Source organism: Gopherus flavomarginatus, chromosome 4, assembly GCF_025201925.1.
Source record: "Gopherus flavomarginatus isolate rGopFla2 chromosome 4, rGopFla2.mat.asm, whole genome shotgun sequence".
Taxonomy (NCBI): Eukaryota; Metazoa; Chordata; order Testudines; family Testudinidae; genus Gopherus; species Gopherus flavomarginatus.
This window is the reverse complement of record NC_066620.1, coordinates 68,943,434-68,965,377: the sequence shown is the minus strand read 5'-3', so window position 1 is coordinate 68,965,377 and position 21,944 is coordinate 68,943,434. Positions and strand designations below refer to the sequence as shown.

At 38.9% G+C, this 21,944-nt stretch overlaps 1 protein-coding gene across 1 annotated transcript in view; it reads left to right on the top strand.

The window, feature by feature from the left end:
• BIRC6 (baculoviral IAP repeat containing 6) overlaps nucleotides 1-21,944 on the top strand; it is a 349,123-nt gene that overhangs the window by 147,192 nt on the left and 179,987 nt on the right. The window contains 9 exon segments of the mRNA XM_050951314.1: nucleotides 3,517-4,079; nucleotides 5,055-5,230; nucleotides 7,188-7,284; nucleotides 7,458-7,652; nucleotides 9,119-9,319; nucleotides 12,078-12,357; nucleotides 14,155-14,411; nucleotides 16,486-16,594; nucleotides 17,954-18,175. Of these exon segments, the coding sequence (XP_050807271.1) occupies nucleotides 3,517-4,079; nucleotides 5,055-5,230; nucleotides 7,188-7,284; nucleotides 7,458-7,652; nucleotides 9,119-9,319; nucleotides 12,078-12,357; nucleotides 14,155-14,411; nucleotides 16,486-16,594; nucleotides 17,954-18,175 (2,100 nt within the window).

The window sequence follows — 21,944 nt, the reverse complement described above, 5'->3', positions numbered from 1 at the left end:
TATAAACCTACATGGAGTAGCAAGATCTCACTCTTTATGTGCAGAATCGCTAAAACTGTGGAACTGGTGCATCTCCCATCACATAAAAATCTGTGAGATTTACCTATCAAGCCTTCAGAATGCAATGGTGGACTCCCTGAGCAGGAACTTCCATCAGGACTATGAATGGGAGCCCAGTGTCTATTTTCCACAGTAGATTTCTTCACAGTTTCGCCCAATGTGAAATATTGCTGCTTCTGCTCCAGAGGAGGATGTGGCCACAATTGTGTGGGAGATACCCTACTTGCACCTAGGCCCCAATTCCTGCTCTGTTTACCCATCGAATCCTCTTAATACTCAGGACTTTGCTCAAACTGAGACAGGAAAGGGAGCTAAATGGGCCTTGATTTCCTCTATCTTTGTCCACTGTGACAATTGGAACACGAGTGGTGTATGCCACCTCCTAAGGGGGTGGGTATGCACAGCATGCCTTTCATTTTTGGAGGTGCTGGGACTGTGGGCAGGAACCCAGATTTTCCTGAGGGACCTTTATCTGGGGGATTGCAGCAGCAATCTGACACTAGCTCAGCTAGATCTGTTTTTGCGAGAGCAGAGCTATGTGGATTCAAGGATACGTGCCAAAGTTGGGAATGTGCCTCATCTTGGTTTGGTTTTCTGGAACAGGATCAGCTAAGCTTCCCAGAATCTGTCTGCACTCCTAATTCCTTTTGTGATGCTTCACTTTGATTTGGAGAGGGGACCTGGGATCATGCTTCTCTCAGCTTCCTTTTACTGCCCAAGGTTGAGGAGATTCGGGCAGGGCAACACAGTCGTGATTTTTACCGACTCCTTGACAATCCTGCCACTGTTGTTTTTTTAGATGTGAAGAGTCTAACACTGAACCCCCTGTGGACACTTCTTGAGATCCTGGAGCTGCTCTTCAAGGGTTTGTGTTCTACAACCACCATCTCCAGCTTGCTGCATTGGTTTCTTAATACAAGTCCTCTGTTAGTAGAGGCATACTATCTGACCAACAATAGAATATCTCTAGCTTCTTGCATTTACTCTAATCTCAAAGATCTTCATGGCCTGATGTAGCATTGGGATAGTACTGTCCTGTCTTTTTTTCTTTCCACCAGAATGTTTTGGATTTCCTTCTGTTAGAATTCAAGAGGCACTTCATTCAGCGAACCTCATCCTGCAGGTTCTGACAAGACCCTATTTGAGACATTAGAGCAAACTTATTTATAACTTCTTTCCTTTAAGATCTTCTTTTATTGTAGTGACTGTGGCCAGACATGTGAGAGAGATTAATTCTCTTCTCCCTTCTGTGTGCTTTCAATTCTCTTCAGAAGAGTTTATTTTGTTTTTTCCTGGAATTTGTTTCTGCAGTTAATACCAAATTCCTCTGGGACAAGTCCAGTATCTTCCCCATCGGTGACAAGCGGCTACCTTTATTGTATGTTGAACATGTTCTTAAGCTTTATATTTCTCATTTTCAAGAATATAAAAAGTCAAAAAAATCACTCGTTTTGAATGTTGCAACAAGAGCAAGGCGGCTGCTGCTGCTGCTGTTAGATGGGTGTGAGGCTGCATTCTCATGTGGTCTTGCTGGTAAAACTTGTCCAAATGTCATAGGGCTTGAAGTCTCCACTTCAATGCTCACTTCCCAGGTATATAAGGTAACAGGCTTGGCCTCACTCTTTTTACTATCAGCTAGACCTATTCACTTCTCTGGATGACTTATTTGGCTGCAAGTGCCAGCTAGCAGCACAATAAGGTAAGCTCACCTTGTGAGGTTGCTGCTGCTTAGAGCCATTGTATGTCCTTTTAACCTACCTTTGTAGGATGGGAGAAGAGACTTTGAAAAAGGGAAAATTACTTGCTGGTCAATCTATTTGTTGTCTCCTCTCATTCTGCATCCTGCCTGACTTCTTAGTGGTTGGTGTGCTGCCTCTTGCTTCCTGTTTCTCTTGTATTCAATTGCTTCTTGTACAGTTCTGGTAGTTCTTTAATTGGTATGGGCAGGTCCTGACTAGGGCTTATATAATTGGGGTAGAGCTTTTTCAGTTCTTCCTCACTTCCCAGTAGATGGCACCATAATACTTTCTGTCTGTTAATCATAGACTGGAAGTAGAGAAGACTGCGACAAGCAAAAATAATTTTACCTTGGATGATATCTGTAATTTGAAATAGTAGAATGCTGTATAGTAAAATTTTAAATACATTCATGATGAGAAATAAATGTGTTTATTGGCATAATCATTCCAACTTTAATTCGCTTTGTATATATATTACAGCATGTTACTGTTTGCATGCTACGTTTGACTTACGTTGACCAACACACAAACTCAGGGTTGAAATAAAACAGTTTTTGAAAAAGGAGTTGATTCTTCTGATACTAAAGCCTCCTTTAAGTATGTCTTAAATATTTTCAAACAAGAAGTAGGATTTAAATCTCCCACAACACAGGAAAAGCACCAAAACGGTTTCAGATATTTAATATTGTTTTCAATATATTTTCAAATATGATTATTGTTCATCAAAGCACTATACTGATTGTGAAGGAAGCTTTATTTTATTTTTAATTCTCTTCTCTTTTGAACTAAAACCTCACTCGGTCTTCTAAATTGCACTCTTAAGACCATATACTGAAACACTAATTCACTTTATTTTCTGTAACGTTGAAAATTACAGAAAGATTCAATTCTAAATCAGTAGCTTATTGCTAGTTTTGAAATTTAATTTTTTCTTTTAGCTAAATCAGACGTAAATAATTCAGTGCACATTGGTAAAACTTCAAAAGTAGTAGTACCAAACATCCATTTTTCAGACCTCCAGTAAGCATGCTCTCTAAATTAGAATCTCTTTCATGTGTCTTATTCGCATGCGAATACTTACTTTGATCTGTTTGTGACAGTCATCAGTAGAATTATTTGATGCTACTTTCCTGTGGTATTGATGCGTAATTACCCAGCCATACCATTAAGGATTAAAAACCCAGAAAATTTGATGGGGAGTAAAGAATCCCCCTTTTTTTTTTTTTTTTATTTCCTCTGGCCAGAAAAGAAATGGAAATTCACCCAATGGTGGTAAAAGATTGGAGGGCTTTCCCCCACAGAAAAACTTTCTGCAAGTTTACAAAATTTTCTGCAAATTTACAAAATTTTCCACTCAGTAAATTTCATCAAAATTTTTTATGCCAACATTTCAAAAATACCTCTAAGGTAACTACATGGCCAAAGAAACAGTAGTTCCCAGACTCTTTCAGTGGGAGATGTTTACCTTTCTGATATCAGATATGCCCCATGTGATTATAAAAACTGCTATGAAAAATAAATGGCTATCCCCTCTGTTAGAGGAACAGAAAACTAATTACCTGTGTGCTTTCAACATACATTTTTGAAAATTGCTAGGTTTTCAGAGGATATTGGTTAGTGAAATACAGTAAGTCCTTTAAAGAGGGCTACTTTTTGAAGACATATAAACTGTTGTCACCTGTCAGTTAAATATATTCTGTTTGATTCTCTCTTTTAGGGGTGCTTTCCAAACAGGCCAGGGACCTCTGGATGCACAAGTGAAGCTCTTGGAATTTACCCTGGAACAGAATTTTGAAGTAGTGTCAGTTAGCACCATATCTGCAGTAATTGAGTCTATCACCTTTTTGGTGCACCATTACATTACATGCTCAGACAAAGTGATGTCTCGCAGTGGGTCAGACAGCTCAGTGGGTGCTCGAGCATGTTTTGGAGGGCTCTTTGCCAATATTATCCGCCCAGGTGATGCCAAAGCAGTTTGTGGAGAAATGACAAGGGATCAACTCATGTTTGATTTGTTAAAGCTAGTTAATATCTTAGTGCAGCTGCCACTTTCGAGTAACCGAGAATATAGTGCTCGGGTTCCAGTGGCTAGCAGTACTACAGACAGTGTTTCTGATGAAGAAAAAGTTTCGGGAGGCAAAGATGGCAATGGAAACAGCTCTAATACTCAAGGATCAACTGCATATGTGGCAGACTTGGTGTTAGCCAACCAACAAATTATGAGCCAGATTTTGTCTGCTCTGGGCCAGTGTAACAGCAGTGCTATGGCAATGATAATCGGTATGTATTTGCAAGTAGATGGTATTCATTTAAATAAAAAGCAAGGAATGTCTCTTTCAGAATGTAAAGACTTTATTCATTTTCTCCCCATATGAGAAAAATATAATAGTGTAGAGATGAAAGTAGGGAGAGAGTAATACCAACACACACTCTATTGTAGAATTAGCAATATAACTTTTTGGAAGTTGCTTAAAATGTTTTAATAGAATAGATCAACTTGAATTATGAACAATTGAAACAGCATTATTTCTTGACTTCATCACTGCTTCCAAAATGTAGAGGGCCATATGGTGGCTTTGGCCCTAGCACAGGGCATAAGAACCATCCCACCTCTCTCATTTCTGTTAGTCTCAGTGAATGCTGACAGTGTGTTCTGACTACCAGGTATATGCAGAGGTCAGAGTTTTCTAGGAGGTTTACTCTTATAGGTAAGCAAGCTGAGTAGTACTGTGAATGGCAGAGCTGCCATTTAGCAAGGGAATAAATTTAGAACTCCTGTGCAACACATACATGTTAAGCAGACATTCAGTGAGCTGCGAATAATCTATAATATATATTGATATTGCCCTCTGAAAAGAATCCTAAATACATTTTAGTTGCTTTTGGCTAGAAGGAGCCAGCTGTGACCCTGGAACTTCCTGTCCTATTATCATGGTTAATTAACCTCCCTTTTTGTGTCTCACCTAACATTAAAGTAAGCTCTGTGGCCCAGGATCATTCCTTCCTATTTGTTCTATAAAGTGCCTGACACGTGTCTGGGCTCTGTTATAATAATTTACACTTCATTGCAAACTTCATTGTTAATTACATGCAAATTCATATTTTGCAGTAGCTATGGGAATACTAATTTAATGGAGACCTAAATAGCATTAGATTCTGTTAATGCACTCTCTATTTGTGTAAAACTGTCAGTGTCTGTTTGCTAAGCCTCAGCCTTTTGGCCTTTAAACTGTGCATTTCATCTGTTTTTACTAGGTGCAAGTGGTTTGCATCTCACAAAACACGAAAACTTTCATGGTGGATTAGATGCAATATCAGTTGGAGATGGATTGTTCACTATATTGACAACACTTAGTAAAAAAGCCACAACGGTGCAGGTGATGCTTCAACCAATTCTTACCTACATGGCCTGTGGGTACATGGGAAGACAAGTAAGTTCTCTTAAGTCTATTCAGTTACAGTTTGAAATGTTCTTTTAATAGAAATTTTATAGTCTTGTATCTGAGACTTCAGTCTGCTTTAAATATTTTCTTAATTAATCCTATAAAAAGCCTTTTTAGATTTCAAGGCCTTTCTAATAGGCCTTGTGTGGAAGTCCTCACAAACAATAGTTCACTCCATAATTGAGTTACCAATGTACGTGTAATTTTAATGGTGTTTAGTCTCATTAAAATTGTTTCCAAGTAGTTTCACTGCTTTAAGTACGAATTAAATTTAGATTCATTTCAAGTGATACATATTTGTAGCGATGATACAGCTATTGCCTTGGATCTTATTTTCTCCTTCATGGCTCTGCCTCTGTAGACTCCCATTGAAGACGTTGCATATCCTCCACTTTACCAAAGTGTCAGGAGCACTATAGTGGTATGTCTGAGCCTAATTGCTGATCTGGAGACCTACAAAGCTGCCTTTCCCTTGATGAGTGTGGCCCTGATCACATTTTGGTCACCTCAGGCATTTTTTTGCTCAGCTCTTCTGAGTCTAGCTTGTCCATTTGTGACCAGATCTTGGAGATGTCCTATGTAACTGATTCCCTTCCAGTGAAACATAGTGGTGGGCCAACACCAGCTTCTCAGGGACTGCATCCTTCCCCTGTTTAATGAACTCACACCTATTTAGCTCTCTGTGGGATAAGACTTTCCCCTTCAGAGCACTGATCATGGTGTCTAGATCGTCTTCATTTCCTTGTTTTCTAATCAGGCTTTTAGGTATTCTTGTATCTGAATAAAGTTCTGGCCTTCAGGCATTAGCCTTTCACCTGGGCTGAGGTGCTCATCAATATCCACCTCCAAAGCTTCCCCTCTTTAATAGATCTTCCTTGGAATTCCCCTTCTCCTGCTGGGAGCTGATTCCGCACCACACAGGCTAAAGCCTTACAGAATACGCAAGAACAGATATGAAAAATTTGCTTGGGTACTTAAGCAGTATCCCAGCTCAGTGAAACAGTTACTTTTATGTAGGGGGGCTTTCATCCATAATCTCGTGGACAAGCACATAAATAAAATGTTAAAATAGGATTAAGAAGTCTCCAACATGTCTTAGAGCTGCTTTCATTTGTCCAGCCACTTTTAAGGATGCATTCTTCTGGGTTTGCCATGCGTTTGCCTTAGTTGGCACTAAAAGTGGGAACACCAGCACCTTGTGAATTCCTTTGAAAGGACTTCAGTTCTTGCTGCATCTTTTTGTATACTTCAGGTGGTAATACTAATTCCATATTGTAACTGCATTTAACCGAGGATCCCTTCAGTGTAATCATGCTGTTTGAGGAGACCCTAATTATATTCTTCAAGGAAGCTGATGTTGGCAGTCTTTTCAGCTGCCTTGTCAGGGAAATGAAAAGGCTTTTCTCTGTTTGCCTTTCCCTTAGGGGTTACAGCATACCCATTTCATCCCTTTGGTTCCTCCAGCATTAAGAATATCTTACTGGCTGACAAATTATCAGTGAATTGTTGCTTGTCTTGATTGCTGCCAGCCTTCTTGAAGGGTGGTTGAAATGGTTTCTTTTCCATCTAGACTGGTTCTACTCTGACGGGGATGGGGGGAGTCATTGGCAGTTGTATGTTTTGGCTATTCAGTAATTTTAGGCCCACTCCTAACTGAGTAGCTTTCCCTGTTCCTAGGCAAAGAAGATTTTTCCTGAGATGGGGAGCCAGGGAAAATATATCAATGCTATTTCATGGTAGAAAAGTGAACTGGGCACTTACATTAGCTGTTGGGAAGTGCTGTCCTATCTTGGACTTTATGTAAACACAATGGGAAGTTTATTACCTGATTATCCTCAACCAGGGGTGGGGAAGAGAGGTCAATTCTAGAAAAGCAATAATCTTGCGTGACATTTTAGCTGTGCACTATACATCGTGTCTTAAGTAGTTCGTATATTTCTTCTAGGGTTCCCTTGCTACCTGCCAATTATCTGAGCCACTGTTATGGTTCATTCTGAGAGTGTTGGACACCAGCGAAGCACTGAAAGCATTCCATGATATGGGTAAGAAAATGGGATTTTCCCTCATTAAAATGTGCTTAGTATAACAACATTAAGTAAGCAAATTTAAGTGGGTCAAATATGCTTTTGCTTTTAGTGTTAAGTAGAAATCCTAGCTTTTGGTTTCTTTTAGTTCCATACTCTAATGTACATTTAATTTGCTTCACTTTACTTAGGAGGTGTTCAGCTCATTTGCAACAACATGGTAACCAGTACAAGAGCCATTGTCAACACAGCAAGAAGCATGGTTTCAACTATTATGAAATTTCTTGACTCTGGTCCTAGTAAGGCAACAGATAGCAGTTTGAAAGCAAGAGTACTAGCTTCTGAGCCTGATAATGCAGAAGGAATCCACAATTTTGCACCATTAGGTTTGTAATACTTCTGTTTTTTTTGCCTTTAGGAGACACTAAGTTGCACTAAGACACACATTTTTAAAAATGGCAGTGAGGTAGGATAGTCCGTAAACTTTATACAAGGCTATTCTTAGAATCTGAATATGCTGATCAAATGATAATGATTTGTGTGCTGGCCTAGCCCAGAAGGTACTCATCCAGAGTCTGAGTACCAACAAGACTGGAGAGTGAAAAAGCCCATTTTGATTAAAACGAATATATTGGTCCTGGGTGGGGGTTCAGATATTGTGGGGAAATGGCATAAGATCCCTCCAAATTTGAGTGACAGTATCAGAAGAAACTATTACAAAATGGCTATAAAATTGCAAAAAATAAAATCAATGCATAGTTGATAGAATAAGGGTCCGTTATGCATCTTCTACTTTAGTGTTTTCAGTAATTAGCTTAAGAATAGATATGAACAGTTGTTGTCTTCAAACTCTCTCTACAGAGAGCTTGTAAGTAGCTGAGATCTTGCTCTAACTACATAATATACGCTACAGGTCACCTCCACATCTGCTACAAACTGCTCACTGTCAGCAGCAACTTGATGCTAAGTATAGATGGTAGTGTTTGGCACTCAAATAACTCTTCCTACTCTGTTCTTAAACCAGGCAGAGATAAAAGAGTAATGGTTACTACATTCTTAGTTCTGCTGGGAGCAAAGAGTGGGGACTTGCAAACCAAGGTTGAAAACTTCCTTGCCAGGTTCAAGACCATGCATGTAGCAATCTTAATGTTAGTTTCCTGTACTCTTTGAAAGGCGGCCAGGGCAACAACCTTTGTGAAACCCTTTCAATGCCCCTAATGCAAGAAAGAGAGGGGAGATACTTTGAACCATTTGTGACCTTACCAGTATCTTTAGATGGACACAGAGTAGGCTGTAGTATTTTGAGGTGGACGTGCAAGACTGCTTTTAAGTCATGTGTACGTAAAAATGTTGTGCATATGTAGTGCTTGAACACTGCACTTGCATAGGTGAGGTTTCCCTAGCAATGGGGGTGGGGGTCATGATAAACATGGAGATACCAAGTTGGATTCAGCACAGCACATTCCCCATTCTCAGCAGCTGAGGTGGGAGCTTTTCATCTAACCAGAACATTGCCCCTCGACTTTGCTAACAGGCTCCTGTCACATCCTTTTTATTTTGGCTGTGGATCTAGAAGGTTTAAGATTTTGGCTAATAGATGTCTAGCGTATTTACAAGCAAAATTGCATTAGTTGTATAAGAGTTTATATATGCACACACAAGTTATGTAAATATATTTTAATGGAAAGACAAATTAATTTAGTAATTACAGTGATTAAATCAGGTTGCAGTGTTGTAACCTACAACGAATAATAATAGAAAAATGTTACTCTTTAGTGACTGATAATTTGAATACTAGTTAATACCAATTCTATACTCAGATTACAATTAATATAATAATTGTTGTTTGAAGGTTCAATCACATCAAGCAGTCCTACTGCCCAACCTGCTGAAGTACTACTTCAGGCCACACCTCCCCACAGAAGAGCTCGCTCTGCTGCATGGTCTTACATCTTTCTACCTGAGGAAGCCTGGTGCGACCTCACAATTCACCTTCCTGCTGCAGTGCTGCTTAAAGAGATACACATCCAGCCTCATCTTGCATCCCTTGCAAGTGAGTAGATTTATTAACAATTGTGCTGAATTCTAAAATTATATTCTATAAGTTTTTCAAACACGTTTTCTTTGAACATAAAAAACTAATTTAAGAACACTAACAAAAGCCCAGCAGTTTATTAGCTTTTGCTTTTATTATTGAGAATCAAATGCCATTTCTTAGTTTTCTGTAGTTTGTGCTGTTTGAATTAAGGGCAAACCTACACTTAAAAAGCAGCACCAGTGCAGCTGCGCCACTGTAGTGCTCTAGCGAAGATGCTACTATGCTGATTAGAGAGCTTCTCCCATCGGCATAGTTAATCCACCTCTGTGAAAGACAGTAGCTATGTCAATGGGAGAAACCCTACTGTCAACATAGGCCATGTCTACATCTAAAATTTTGCAGCGCTGGTTGTTACAGCTGTATTAGTACAGCTGTATAGGGCCAGCGCTGCAGAGTGGCCACACTTACAGCAACCAGCGCTGCAAGTGGTGTTAGATGTGGCCACACTGCAGCGCTGTTGGGCGGCTTCAAGGGGGGTTCGGGGAACGCGAGAGCAAACCGCGGCGAAGCTGGTCTCCTTTCCCGGTTTGCTCTCGCGTTCCCCGAACCCCGAGCAAGCAGGTCTCCTTCCCTGAGGTTTGCTGGGTGGTTCCGGGAACGCGAGAGCAAACCGGGAAAGGAGACCAGCTTCGCCGCGGTTTGCTCTCGCGTTCCCCGAACCCCGAGCAAGCAGGTCTCCTTCCCTGCGGTTTGCTGGGTGGTTCCGGGAACGCGAGAGCAAACCCGGGAAAGGAGACCAGCTTCGCCGCGGTTTGCTCTCGCGTTCCCCGAACAAGCAGGTCTCCTTCCCTGCGGTTTGCAGGGTGGTTCCGGGAACGCGAGAGCAAACCGCGGCGAAGCTGGTCTCCTTTCCCGGTTTGCTCTCGCGTTCCCGGAACCACCCAGCAAACCGCAGGGAAGGAGACCTGCTTGCTCGGGGTTCGGGGAACGCGAGAGCAAACCGCGGCGAAGCTGGTCTCCTTTCCCGGTTTGCTCTCGCGTTCCCGGAACCACCCAGCAAACCTCAGGGAAGGAGACCTGCTTGCTCGGGGTTCGGGGAACGCGAGAGCAAACCGGGGAAGGAGACCAGCTTGATTACCAGAGGCTTCCTCAAGTATGCTGGGATACCTGCTTATTCCACGGAGGTCAAGAAAAGCGCTGGTAAGTGTCTATATTTGATTACCAGCGCTGGATCACCAGCGCTGGATCCTCTACACCCGAGACAAAACGGGAGTACGGCCAGCGCTGCAAACAGGGAGTTGCAGCGCTGGTGGTGCCCTGCAGATGTGTACACCTCCTAAGTTGCAGCGCTGTAACTCCCTCACCAGCGCTGCAACTTTCTGATGTAGACAAGCCCATAGTAAGTGCTGTTTGCACCGGGGTTTAGGTCAGTATAACTGCAATTCTCCATACCTCACCCTGAGCAATGTAGTTACACCAACGTAAGTCTGTAGTGTAAACAAAGCCTGAGTGCATGGCTTGCTGCTCTTCTAGTTCTGCCTCCCTTGTCTGTGGTGAGTTGGTAAGAGAGGCCCTTGCATTTCATAAGGAATCAGTTTACATATTGCTTGTTTTCTTAGTTTCTGGCCCCAAATGTTAATTCTCCTGATGCCTCAGCTGCTTTCTCTGGAGCATCCTACAGGGCCTATTAAAGCCTTCGTGATGGCTGCTTTGTTTTGTGATGTTAGACACGTTCAGTTTTAATGGATTGTAATCACTGACCTGATCACTCTCTCTCTCTCCCCCTAGGTCCCTAATGTTCATTTATACTGGCAAAACTGCATTTTTTGGCCAGTTTAGCTTATTTGCCCAGGGGGGCTGGAATAAGGTATACCAGCAGAAGCACAGTTTTGCCAGCACAAGCTTCATACACACTTGTGATTTTTAGAATACAGGTATAGCTATACCAGTAAAGTGCTCCTGGTGTAGACCTAACCTGAATAGGCAGGGCACCCTATGCCTTCTTAATTAGTTTAATCCCCACTCTTTTTGAAATAAAGTGCACAAATCACACTTTGGATGTAGATAAAAGTATTAAATTAATGTGAAACTTACGGTTGTATTTTCCCTCTCAGGCTACACAGTTTAATTTTAATTATTCTGGACTGTCTCTTTTAGGCTCTGTCTACACTGCATACCTTACAACAGTGCAGTATGCTGTGTAGCCACTCTTAGTGGCCGAGAGAGAGCTCTCCCGGCAGCAAAATAAAACCATTCTTATGAGGGGCAGTAGCTTCATCAAAGGGAGAGCATCTCCCACTAACAAAGCACTATCCACATTGGTGCTTTTTGTTGTTAAAAGTTTTGTCATTCAGCAGGGTGTGGTTTTTTTCTGTTTGTTTTTTGAGTGTTAATCACACATCAGGATGCCATGCTTGGCGGGGAGAGGGGAGCATCTCTGTGTACCTCCAGGGCAGGGGTCCCCCTCCTCCTGCTCCACTTCTGCTCCTGGGCCTCCTGTCTGCCAGTGGAACCACCCCTAGCCAAGCTACTCCACTGCACGGAGGCTGATGTCAGGGGTGTCTACATGCCCATTCACCCCTCAGCACACACTTACTCTCCTACACACACTTCCCCCCAACATTCAAAAATATTTAAGTAAATGGTATTCTGTTTAACTGTGTGATTAAAACTGCGATTAATTGACTATTTTTAATCTCAATTAATCGTGATTATTTTTTAATAATTTTACGGCCCTAAATAAAATTTTAAACCCTGTTTTCTTTCTCTGTAGCTTGCCCTTCATCAGTATCTGTTGAAGTAAGTGCAGATGGGGTGAATATGTTACCTTTGTCAACTCCTGTTATCACAAGTGGTCTCACATATATAAAAATCCAGCTTGTAAAAGCTGAAGTGGCCTCAGCAGTTTGCCTTCGACTTCATCGCCCCCGAGATGCTAGCACATTAGGCCTCTCTCAAATTAAATTGTTAGGCCTCACAGCCTTTGGAAACACATCGTCTGCAACAGTTAACAATCCATTCCTTCCTTCTGAAGATCAAGTGTCTAAAACAAGGTATGTTTATCAATAGTTGCAAGAAATGAGGAGAGCTATCCATGCTTTTCATCCTTTCTTTATGAAGCCTTTTATGTGTCTAAGGCAGAAGTCCCAGGTAGTGAACTGAATTCTCAGATTGTCAGTGTTTCTCTGTAATCAACATCAATAGTGTCCATTTTAACTCTTTTAGAAAATTTGGCTTTTAACTTAATACAAGCAAGGATTAAAAATAAATTTAAGAAATTAAATGTATTGCATTTTAAAGTCAACTGGTAATAAGGAATTTACTAACCTTTAGAAAAAAAGGTTGATAGTTTCTATTGGAAAATGTAAGCTGAATTAGTGAGACATCATAATAGAATTTTTGGTTTGATGGAAATTTAAAATTTTTTCTTTTTTTAATTTTGGGTTGAACTGAAAATGAATTTTTTTTTGAAATTTTTAGTGAATCAGTCTAAAAATTTTGAGTTGGATCAAAACAAAACATTTTCCTTAAATTTTCATCAAAATAGAAATTATTTTGTCAAAAAGCAGTGGAGGACTAGATTCACAAAATGACATGGGTGACGAGTCCTATAACCTTTAGCGCAATACTTAGGGAAGGCACCTGGGATGTTGGAAGACTTGGGTTCAGTTCCCCCTCTACCTGATGTGGAGCTTGGGTCTCCCACCTTCCAAGAGAATGCCCCAGCCCCTGAACTAGGAAGTATTCTCTTATAGGTCCATCTCATTCTCTCCTGTTGAAGTTGTTCCACTTTTTATAAATAGTCAGTCATTGATGCAAGGTACTTAAACTTCGATGTCTCATCCTAGGTGAGTGCTCTACCCACCAGGCCATAGAGTTATTCTTACTCTTTCTGTGGCTCATTAACTATTCATTGTTATGAAGGATTAGGAATTGCCTCGATGATCCCAGGAAATTTGGGATTTTTTCTAATATAGTTTTGATTTGAATTGTCTTTCAAATTTTAGAGTAACTTAGGTGAAGAAATAGGAAAACTAAATTTTAAATTAGATACATAAAGAAGACTTCTATAAGCAAAGTTCAAAGGATGATTCAGTTAACTGTGAAGGAATTTTTGTAAATTTAGAAAAGCTAAATATGCTAGCCAAATTTTGCTATTACTGTTATATTTTATGTGTAATTTTAGTTCATCATGTACTGTTCATGCAATGAAAAACTGATATATAAAATAAAAAACAAGAGTGCAGAGTTAAGTTGTCTGCAACCTCATCTTTTTCAGGTTAATTGCTTTAAATGGAATTAGTTATTTTGTTCAAGATGAACATTCTTGTAAGTTTTTAATATTGGATGTTACATTTTATATTTTTAAAAGAAAAATAATAGAAGAAACAGACTAAATATAAACAAAATGTGTTAGAAAATGTACAGCAAATGAGAGAGCGCTCCAGATCTGTTAAGGCTCACTGTAATCTATGATAGCACTTATCTTAATTTATTATAGATTTCCTGACAAATTTCATAATTTACCTCCTCCTGGTTCAGGCTAACTGTATTAGCAGAATGATAAAATTGCACATGTAAGCACTCAAAATAATTTTTTTTAAAGTGCCAAAATGAAGTTACAGGCATATGTTTAACTCTGTAACAGTTCAGTCTTCAATAATGTTTGTATACTGTTGCTCCAATTTAACCTTGCACTACCTATTACAGTACTATCCAATCACAGATATTTATACTTCTCTTCCTGTTGTACTTCCCATCTATAAAGGTGTTTACTTGATTTAAGGTTGAGATACATGATAATTTTGACATACACTAACTCATTCTAGCTCTTTTGTTTACTATTTCAGTATTGGATGGTTAAGATTATTGCATCACTGCCTCACTCACATAAGCGATTTAGAAGGAATGATGGCTAGTGCTGCCGCACCCACTGCCAATCTGTTGCAGACATGTGCAGCCTTACTGATGTCACCATACTGTGGTATGCATTCTCCAAACATTGAGGCTGTGCTTGTAAAAATTGGGTTGCAGTCTACTAGAATAGGCCTAAAACTGATTGACATTCTTCTAAGAAATTGTTCCGCATCTGGGAGTGATCCTGCAGGTGAGAATGTATTGCTTTGCTTTCTTAGTTTTTTTTCTTTAAATATTTGTCCTTCTAAATCTTGCAACTTCTTTTGTGGTTCATGTAAATGTGTAAGTAGTTGGTTGAAATTTACAAATTAAAGTGCAGAATCAAAATCTTAAAATTGCACATCACACCATAATTTTATGTGGTATACAGTGCTGTGCTTTTGAGTGTCAATGAGGAGGCTCTACCACAGGGGTTCTCAAACGGGGTTGGTTACACAGTTGTAGCGAGCTGTCAGCTCCATGGGGCTGACAGCCCCAAGTCCACATTATATTAAATAATAAAAAAATACTAAAATTACCCCCCATTTTTTAATTTATAAGGGGGGGGTCACACTCGAAGACTTGCTATGTGAAAGGGGTGACCAATACAAAAGATTTGAAACCACTGCCCTAGCCCTTAATTATCCTTCAGTGGTACAGCAGGATTACCAGCACAAACAAACCCAGATTATAAATAAAAGAATGCAATCAGATTAAACATCAGTTTCAGCAAATAATCAGATTAATATGCTTGGATAAATATTCAGGTCACAGGAACTGCAATAGCACAGGTGTACATAAAATCCCAGTTGCAAACTGTGTTAAGGAATAGTTAAGGCTGAATATGTCTGAGTAATTTAAAATAAATTTTGGGAATGTTGTGATTATCACATAACTAAGCCTTGTTAAACCAAGGAAATTGAGAGTTATGGCTTAATTTATGGAAATTATTTTTCTTTAACTTGTTTGGATTTTTTTTTTTTAAATGTAACCTAATTCTCAGTTGCCTGCATGTGAAACTTGATTATGGAATTATTGCAACATTCCTGTTATGTTTTTACCTTGAATTACTCATTCATTAATGTACATGAATATTAAATAAACCCAAAGAGATGGTTGTCACATGATATTTCTAATGGTTAGAGGATTTAGTACCAACTTGAAATCACTTTTTTTATTTTCAACTTTCAGGGTCAGAATCACCCATACACTGTGGTTGCTTTGTGCCACTCTTGTAAAACAGCCAGAGTATACTGGCTGGTAAACCTGGATTTACAGTTCCTTGGCATTAACTGTGCAACCCAGGATAGCCAGAATATACACCCAGTTTTCTCCTCTTGCTTCAAGTAAATAGGTCTGGTGAGAGAGAGAGAGTTTAAAAAAAAAAAAGTATTAATGGTCACTTTTGCTGTTTATATTTTAGCTGAATGTTTCTGTCAGCAAAGGCTAGTGTATAGATTTGTTTTCTTCAGAGAAACTCGAGGAGTAGCCCACTTTAAAAATGGCTGCCATCTCCTATTCTGAACAGGATTTAAATTACGTCCTGTCCTCGTTAACATGCCCTGTTTCAAAATGGCCACCAAATCTCATTGTTCTCAGTGGAAGGGAAGCTAAGATGCTTTAAGGTAAGATGACAGAGTTCCCTGTCCTGTCAGGAAGTGAAGAAGAGCACTTTGAGGAGCAGGTTATGGTGGTGGGCAGTTTTGCTGAGAATATCCTGTGGCCTTAGTCTAATGGAGAGCAATAATCTCAAAATGGATACCTAACTGAGGGCTGCAAGTGGTCTCACTATTACTGAGAGCAATAGAATGTGTCAGTCATTTTGGAAGAGGGAATATCTTCATTACATTTGCTGAAGAAACTCTGTTATGAAGAATAACAAGAAATTACTATCACTACTTAAAAAATCATTAAATACGATATATGCACAAGATTTTAATGAGTTCTAACTGTATGGGAAGTTTAAAGAATGGTATTCCACTTCAGAGGTAACTTAGAACAAAGTGACTACATTGTAAAGAACCAATTTTTAATAGATAAATTAAAGAATTTACTTGTAGATTCTCAGAACATTTTCTGAGTACTCACAGGTGGTATGGGGGAGGACATGTGGCATTCTTTATGTATTGAGATTGAATCCTTGCTTTAAATGCAAAACTAACTCAATCCTAGTATTGTTATAATATACTTGCTTCCGTAATTGTGTCCCACGTGCACTTTTAAAAACAAAAAAATTAAATGAGTACTTTTACTGTTAATTTTTTTCCTTTTGTGTGTGTGGCAAGATTTGAATAGCCCTTTACTTTTTGGAAGACTGAATGGCCTGTCTTCTGACTCTACAATAGACATTCTCTATCAGCTGGGAACAACTCAGGACCCTGGAACAAAAGACAGGTAAAATAATTATTTGAATTGTTAATGTCTTTAAGTATTAAAATAATTGTTTAAAAATGATTACTTAGTTTTCTCATTATGCTAAAACATACTTTTCTTGTATCCAGTTTGAAATATTCTGTGAGCACAGAACTATAAAGAAACTTCTAGTTTTGCATTTTCCCTATCTTTGCGTTCTCTTCAAAGAATGCTTAGTAAACTAGGGACAAGAAAATATACTTTTTAATATGGCTAAATGTATGTATCTTGGAACAAAGAATATAGCCCATACTTCTAGGATGGGAGACTCTATCCTGGGACCTGGAAGAAGATTTGGGGGTCATGGTGGATAATAAGCTGAACATGAGCTCCCATTGTGATGTTGTGGCCAAAGAACTAATGCGATGCTTAGGTGCAGTGAAATCTCGAATAGGACTGGAGAGTTTTTATTTTACCTCTGTATTTGGCACTCGTGCTGCTGTTGCTGGAATACTTTGTCCATTTTTGGTGCCTACCATTTAAGAAGGATAGTTGATAAATTGGAAAGGGTTCAGAGAAGAGCCATGTCGCTGATTTAAAAAATTAGAAAATATGCCCTATGGTAATGGACTCAAAGAGCTTGTTCTGTTTAGCTTAACAAAGAGAAGGCTAAGAAGTGACTTGATTACTGTCTGAGTATCTATGTGAGGGATAAATATTTAATAATGGGCTCTTCAGTCTACCAAATAAAGGTGTAACACATCCAGTAGCTTGAAGTTGAAGCTGGACAAATTCAGACTGGAAATAAAGGGTACATTTTTAACTAATCATTGGAACAATTTTAGCAGGGGTTGTGATGGATTCTCCGTCAGACACCTTTTTTTTTTTTTTTTAATCCAAGATTGAATGTTTTTTCTGAAAGAGCTGCTCTAGGAATCATTTTGGGGAAGTTCTATGGCATGTATTATTTAGGAGGTGAGACTAGATGATCAGTGGTTCCTGCTGGTCTTGGAATCTATGAATCTGTGAAACCCTTTTATTCCTTCTGCTTAAATTAGCTGTTACTTACAGGTGTTTAGGCAATTTTTCTTCCATACTGATAAGGATGCAATAGCTCTGTTGCTTCCCCTGCATTTTGCTCCCAAAGTTTAACAGTTTGAGTTTTCCCCCATACACTGTGTAGTTATTTGTAATTTTATATTTACAATTTAAAACATAAATTTTAAAATCACTTGTTTTTTTAAATTATTGCCATGTCCTGAATTAAGTCTTCTGTGATTCTCCTGCATTGGTTAGTGACATCCCAGGTATTACAAATGAGGCAGCTAGCTGATCTGTTTTATAGGTTCCTACTGCTCATTGATCTTCTGTTATAACATGCTACGCATTTTTGCCTTCTAGAATTCAAGCCCTGCTGAAGTGGGTCAGTGATTCTGCAAGAGCAGCTTCCATGAAAAAAAATGTCCGGATCAGTTATATCTGCCCAAACAGCTCAACAAGAGAGTATGGTCTCTTGATGCCATCTCCTTCCCATTTGCACTGTGTAGCAGCAATTTTGTGGCATAGCTATGAGCTACTTGTAGAATATGACTTACCAGCATTGCTGAACAGAGAGCTCTTTGAGTAAGTAATGCAAGTAAAATATTTCACTATATGCAGTCTATAACTTCTGTTTTTCATTTATTAAAAGATGATAGTCATTTTGCTGTTTCCATATGCAGTAATAGTGGAATACTAATTTATATGGTGCTTAATATATTATGGGTAATGAAAAGGTACTGTACTACAGAGAAAGCCAGAGAGATGACTATAAATAACATGATATTCTAAAATTATTTGGTAGTAACTGTAATAGGTGACCAAATTATTCATTTACTCCATTTACTTTTCTTTCAGTATTTGTGACATCATTAAATGGCTTTTGTGGCCTTATTTTTAATATACATCGTTTCTGAAACTTCTTATTAAACAATTTATATGTTTTTATAGTTATTATCAAGATCCAACATTTGTTTTCATTTCTGGGGCCACAGTTATTCATGTACAACAATGTAGAAATATTGTACTGCAATTGCAGTATAGTAAATCTCCAGTATTAAGAAGATTGAGTTTCTCAAGGAGCCATATCCTTATACTTAAAACAAGAAATGAAATTTTACGTTTTAATTAGTGAACTAAATTTTTTCTGTAGTTGACATTTTTAAATGGAAAAGCTAGAAAATGTTCTTTTGTAGACAGCCCAAGTAATCAAGTTGGAATTCAGCTTACTTGTTTAGCCAGACCATGCCTGAGTTGCTGATTACAATAACCATTTATTTCAGGATTATCTTCAAATTAAAAAACCTAATTAATATGATCAGAACTTTAAAAAACAAAATAAGCGTTATCTCGGCTAGCAACCACAATATGTTGGGTAATGTGCAAGCAGAAAGGAAGACACAACAGTTTGAAATGCTGTAACAGGACTGGATGCAACAAAGTTTCTCAGATGAGGAACATAGTTACTAAAAGTGTGTCTATCTCATAGGCTGGGTCCAGTCCATGCATGACAGAAGTACATCTTGGAGACTGTATTTTGGCAACTAACCAAATACTGAGTAATTTTCAAATGCAGAGTGGTAAAAATAAAGTTTTTATGGGAAATCTGTGCATGTTCTCCAGTGCTTAATCTATATAGAAAGAGGTGCTTGAGCTCAAGCACTAATGATTTGGTTCTCTGAATAGCATGACCTTGCATGTGAATTAAGGGCCAAACTCACCAGTACACTCTGGTGCCTTTAGATCGCTCTAATGTTGCAAAGTAGCTGTAAATCCATCTTGACTGACCAATACTCACTGCTGTTTTGTGCTGCTGTGCTGTGCTGGTGAAACTGCCCTTAAATTTATAGTTAAAATTAAAACGTTTGTGGTCGATAGTATCTTCGAATCACTCAGGATAGCATTCTTTTTTGTGGAGGTTAGGTATTCATGTATGACATCTTCAGTATAAAATCCAAGGAAATTCTCAGATAAAAACTACTTTTTGACGGAGTTATAGTTGGAGGTATATACCTGTAGTTTAAGGGTAAAAAATCATTGCTGTAAGCATGTTAAGGTATGTAAATGCTCAGTTAAAGCACTCAAACAATTTCAACTGCCCTGTAGTGATGCCATGCAGTAATCATACCATCAGGGTTGAGGATTTTTAGTTTGTTTGGTCCTTGTTAAGATTAAACTAATTTTTAAATAAACATTAGTTTTTCTTTTTTTTTCTCCCTTATGGATCTCTGGGGCAGACTTGAGGTTGTTTTCATGATCTATTATTTTCATACTTGAACAGGATAATAAGGTGATAAATAGTAGCCCGCATGGATTTGCCAAGAACAAATTATTCCAAAACAACCTAATTTCCTTCTTTGGTTGGTTTACAGTCCTAGTAAATTGGGGGGAAGCAGCAGACATGGTATATCTTGATTTTAGTAAGGCTTCTGACATAGACCCACAAGACATTCTCATAAACTAGGAAAATGTGGTCCAGATGTAATTACTGCACAACTGGTTGAAAAAGCATACTCAGGAGTAGTTATCAACGGTTCACTGTCAAAACTAGGAGGAAACTTATCTAATGGGGAACTGCAGGGATCTGTCCTGGGTCCGGTAGTATTGATCATTTTCATTAATGATCCTCTCCACTCCATTATCCTACTTACTAGGGAGTAGGTGGTATTGCATGCACTTTGAAGGACATGATTACAATTCAAAACAACCCTGACAAATTAGAGAATTGGTCTGAAATCAGTAAGATTAAATTCAATAAAAACAAGTGCAAAGTCCTACACTTAGGAAGGAAAAATCAAATGTATAAATACAAAAGGAAGAATAATTGGCTAGGATGAGAGGCAGGAAGAGAGAACTTGGCTAGGCTTCCCCAGACCCAACACATGGCTCCAGCAGTTATCTTCTCCACTTCCTTAAGGATAAGTCTTCTGCTGATGCCAGGTAATGTCGCTAGTCATGTAGCTCAAGCTATGCTGCAGTGTTGAAGGCTCAATGTTCAAGCAGTACAGATTATGACAATTTTCAGTGTGGAGGTGTTAGCTGCATATAATTCATTTTTACTGTTTTCCTTTAAAAAAACAAAATCAAACAAAAAACCCTATGTTAAGATAGTTAGCTGCAAAATCAAGTATTCGGTTAGGAAATGCTAGATTTATGATTGCCTGTGCAATTTAATTCAGCCCTCTTGTTCATATGCATTCTGATATTCTTTAATCACATGTTCACATACTATTCTCTCTCCTCCCTGCCCCCTCCAAGACCCCACCTATTGGCTTATAAGTAGCTATTTAAATGTGGAAATAATACAAAATTTCATGGGGAGTCAATGTAAGGAAATTGATGTAGCTGTGTTTAGTTAATTAAGTCCTTTTAAGAACACGGATTATCCTCTAGGTCAGCATATCTCAACCTTTTTGATACCAGGGACCGCCTTCCTCAACCCTGTCAGGGAGATCTCAGGGACCAGAACCAGTCCACGGACTGGTCATTTAGAAACACTGCTCTAGGTAATTAACAGCTGTAAGAACTTGAAAACAAAAAATTATGTTAAATTTTGAAAAATTAAAACTAACTGAAAAATCTGTCTGGTTGGCAGGCTTAGTGCATTGGTTAATATTCTGGAGACTGTAGTAAGAAGTTGTTTACAAAACATGAGTACACTTTATTTATAGACTTTAAAATGCAGCTGTTTTTGTATGTGTCTTTGGGTACATACACGTATAATTCTCAATTACAAGTTCTTCCAGTGCTGGTTCATATATGTATTTGACTATGGGTGCATATTTTGTCCATGTGCACAGAGTCAGAATTCTTTGAAAGTAGTGTCTGTTGGTCTGTCCATGAGACTTCAGTTTCCTCATGCCTCCAACTGAGGAGATAAAGGGCAGAGCAGACCAACCGTCTTTCCAGCTACTTCTTACAGCTGCATGACCTGGGTCAGACCCTCTAGTCTCCGGAGCTTCATCTTCCTCTTTATTGTTCAATCTGCATATATGTGGTATGTATAGTTTGTGAATAGTTCAGAATTTCACTCTAATGCTAAAATTTAACTAAAACTATAGTCATCTATCCCAACCTTCTCCTTCCTGGTATCCTGTTACGAGTATTGGACTCCAGGCTTCGAAATCTGTGCTTCTTGCCCACACCTTCTCAGTCAGTCAGAAAAAACCATCAGTGCTGCCTATACTTCCTCAGTGAAGCTCATATCATGGCAAGGTGCAGTATCTGCTACACTTTGCCCAGTTGTACTCTTGAAGAGCACAAATTTTGTCTCTAAAAGCTCCTCATAGAGAGCCAGTCATGGAGCAGCAGTCAAACTCAGGCCAGGCCCCACCTCTTCCCATACATCAGCCTG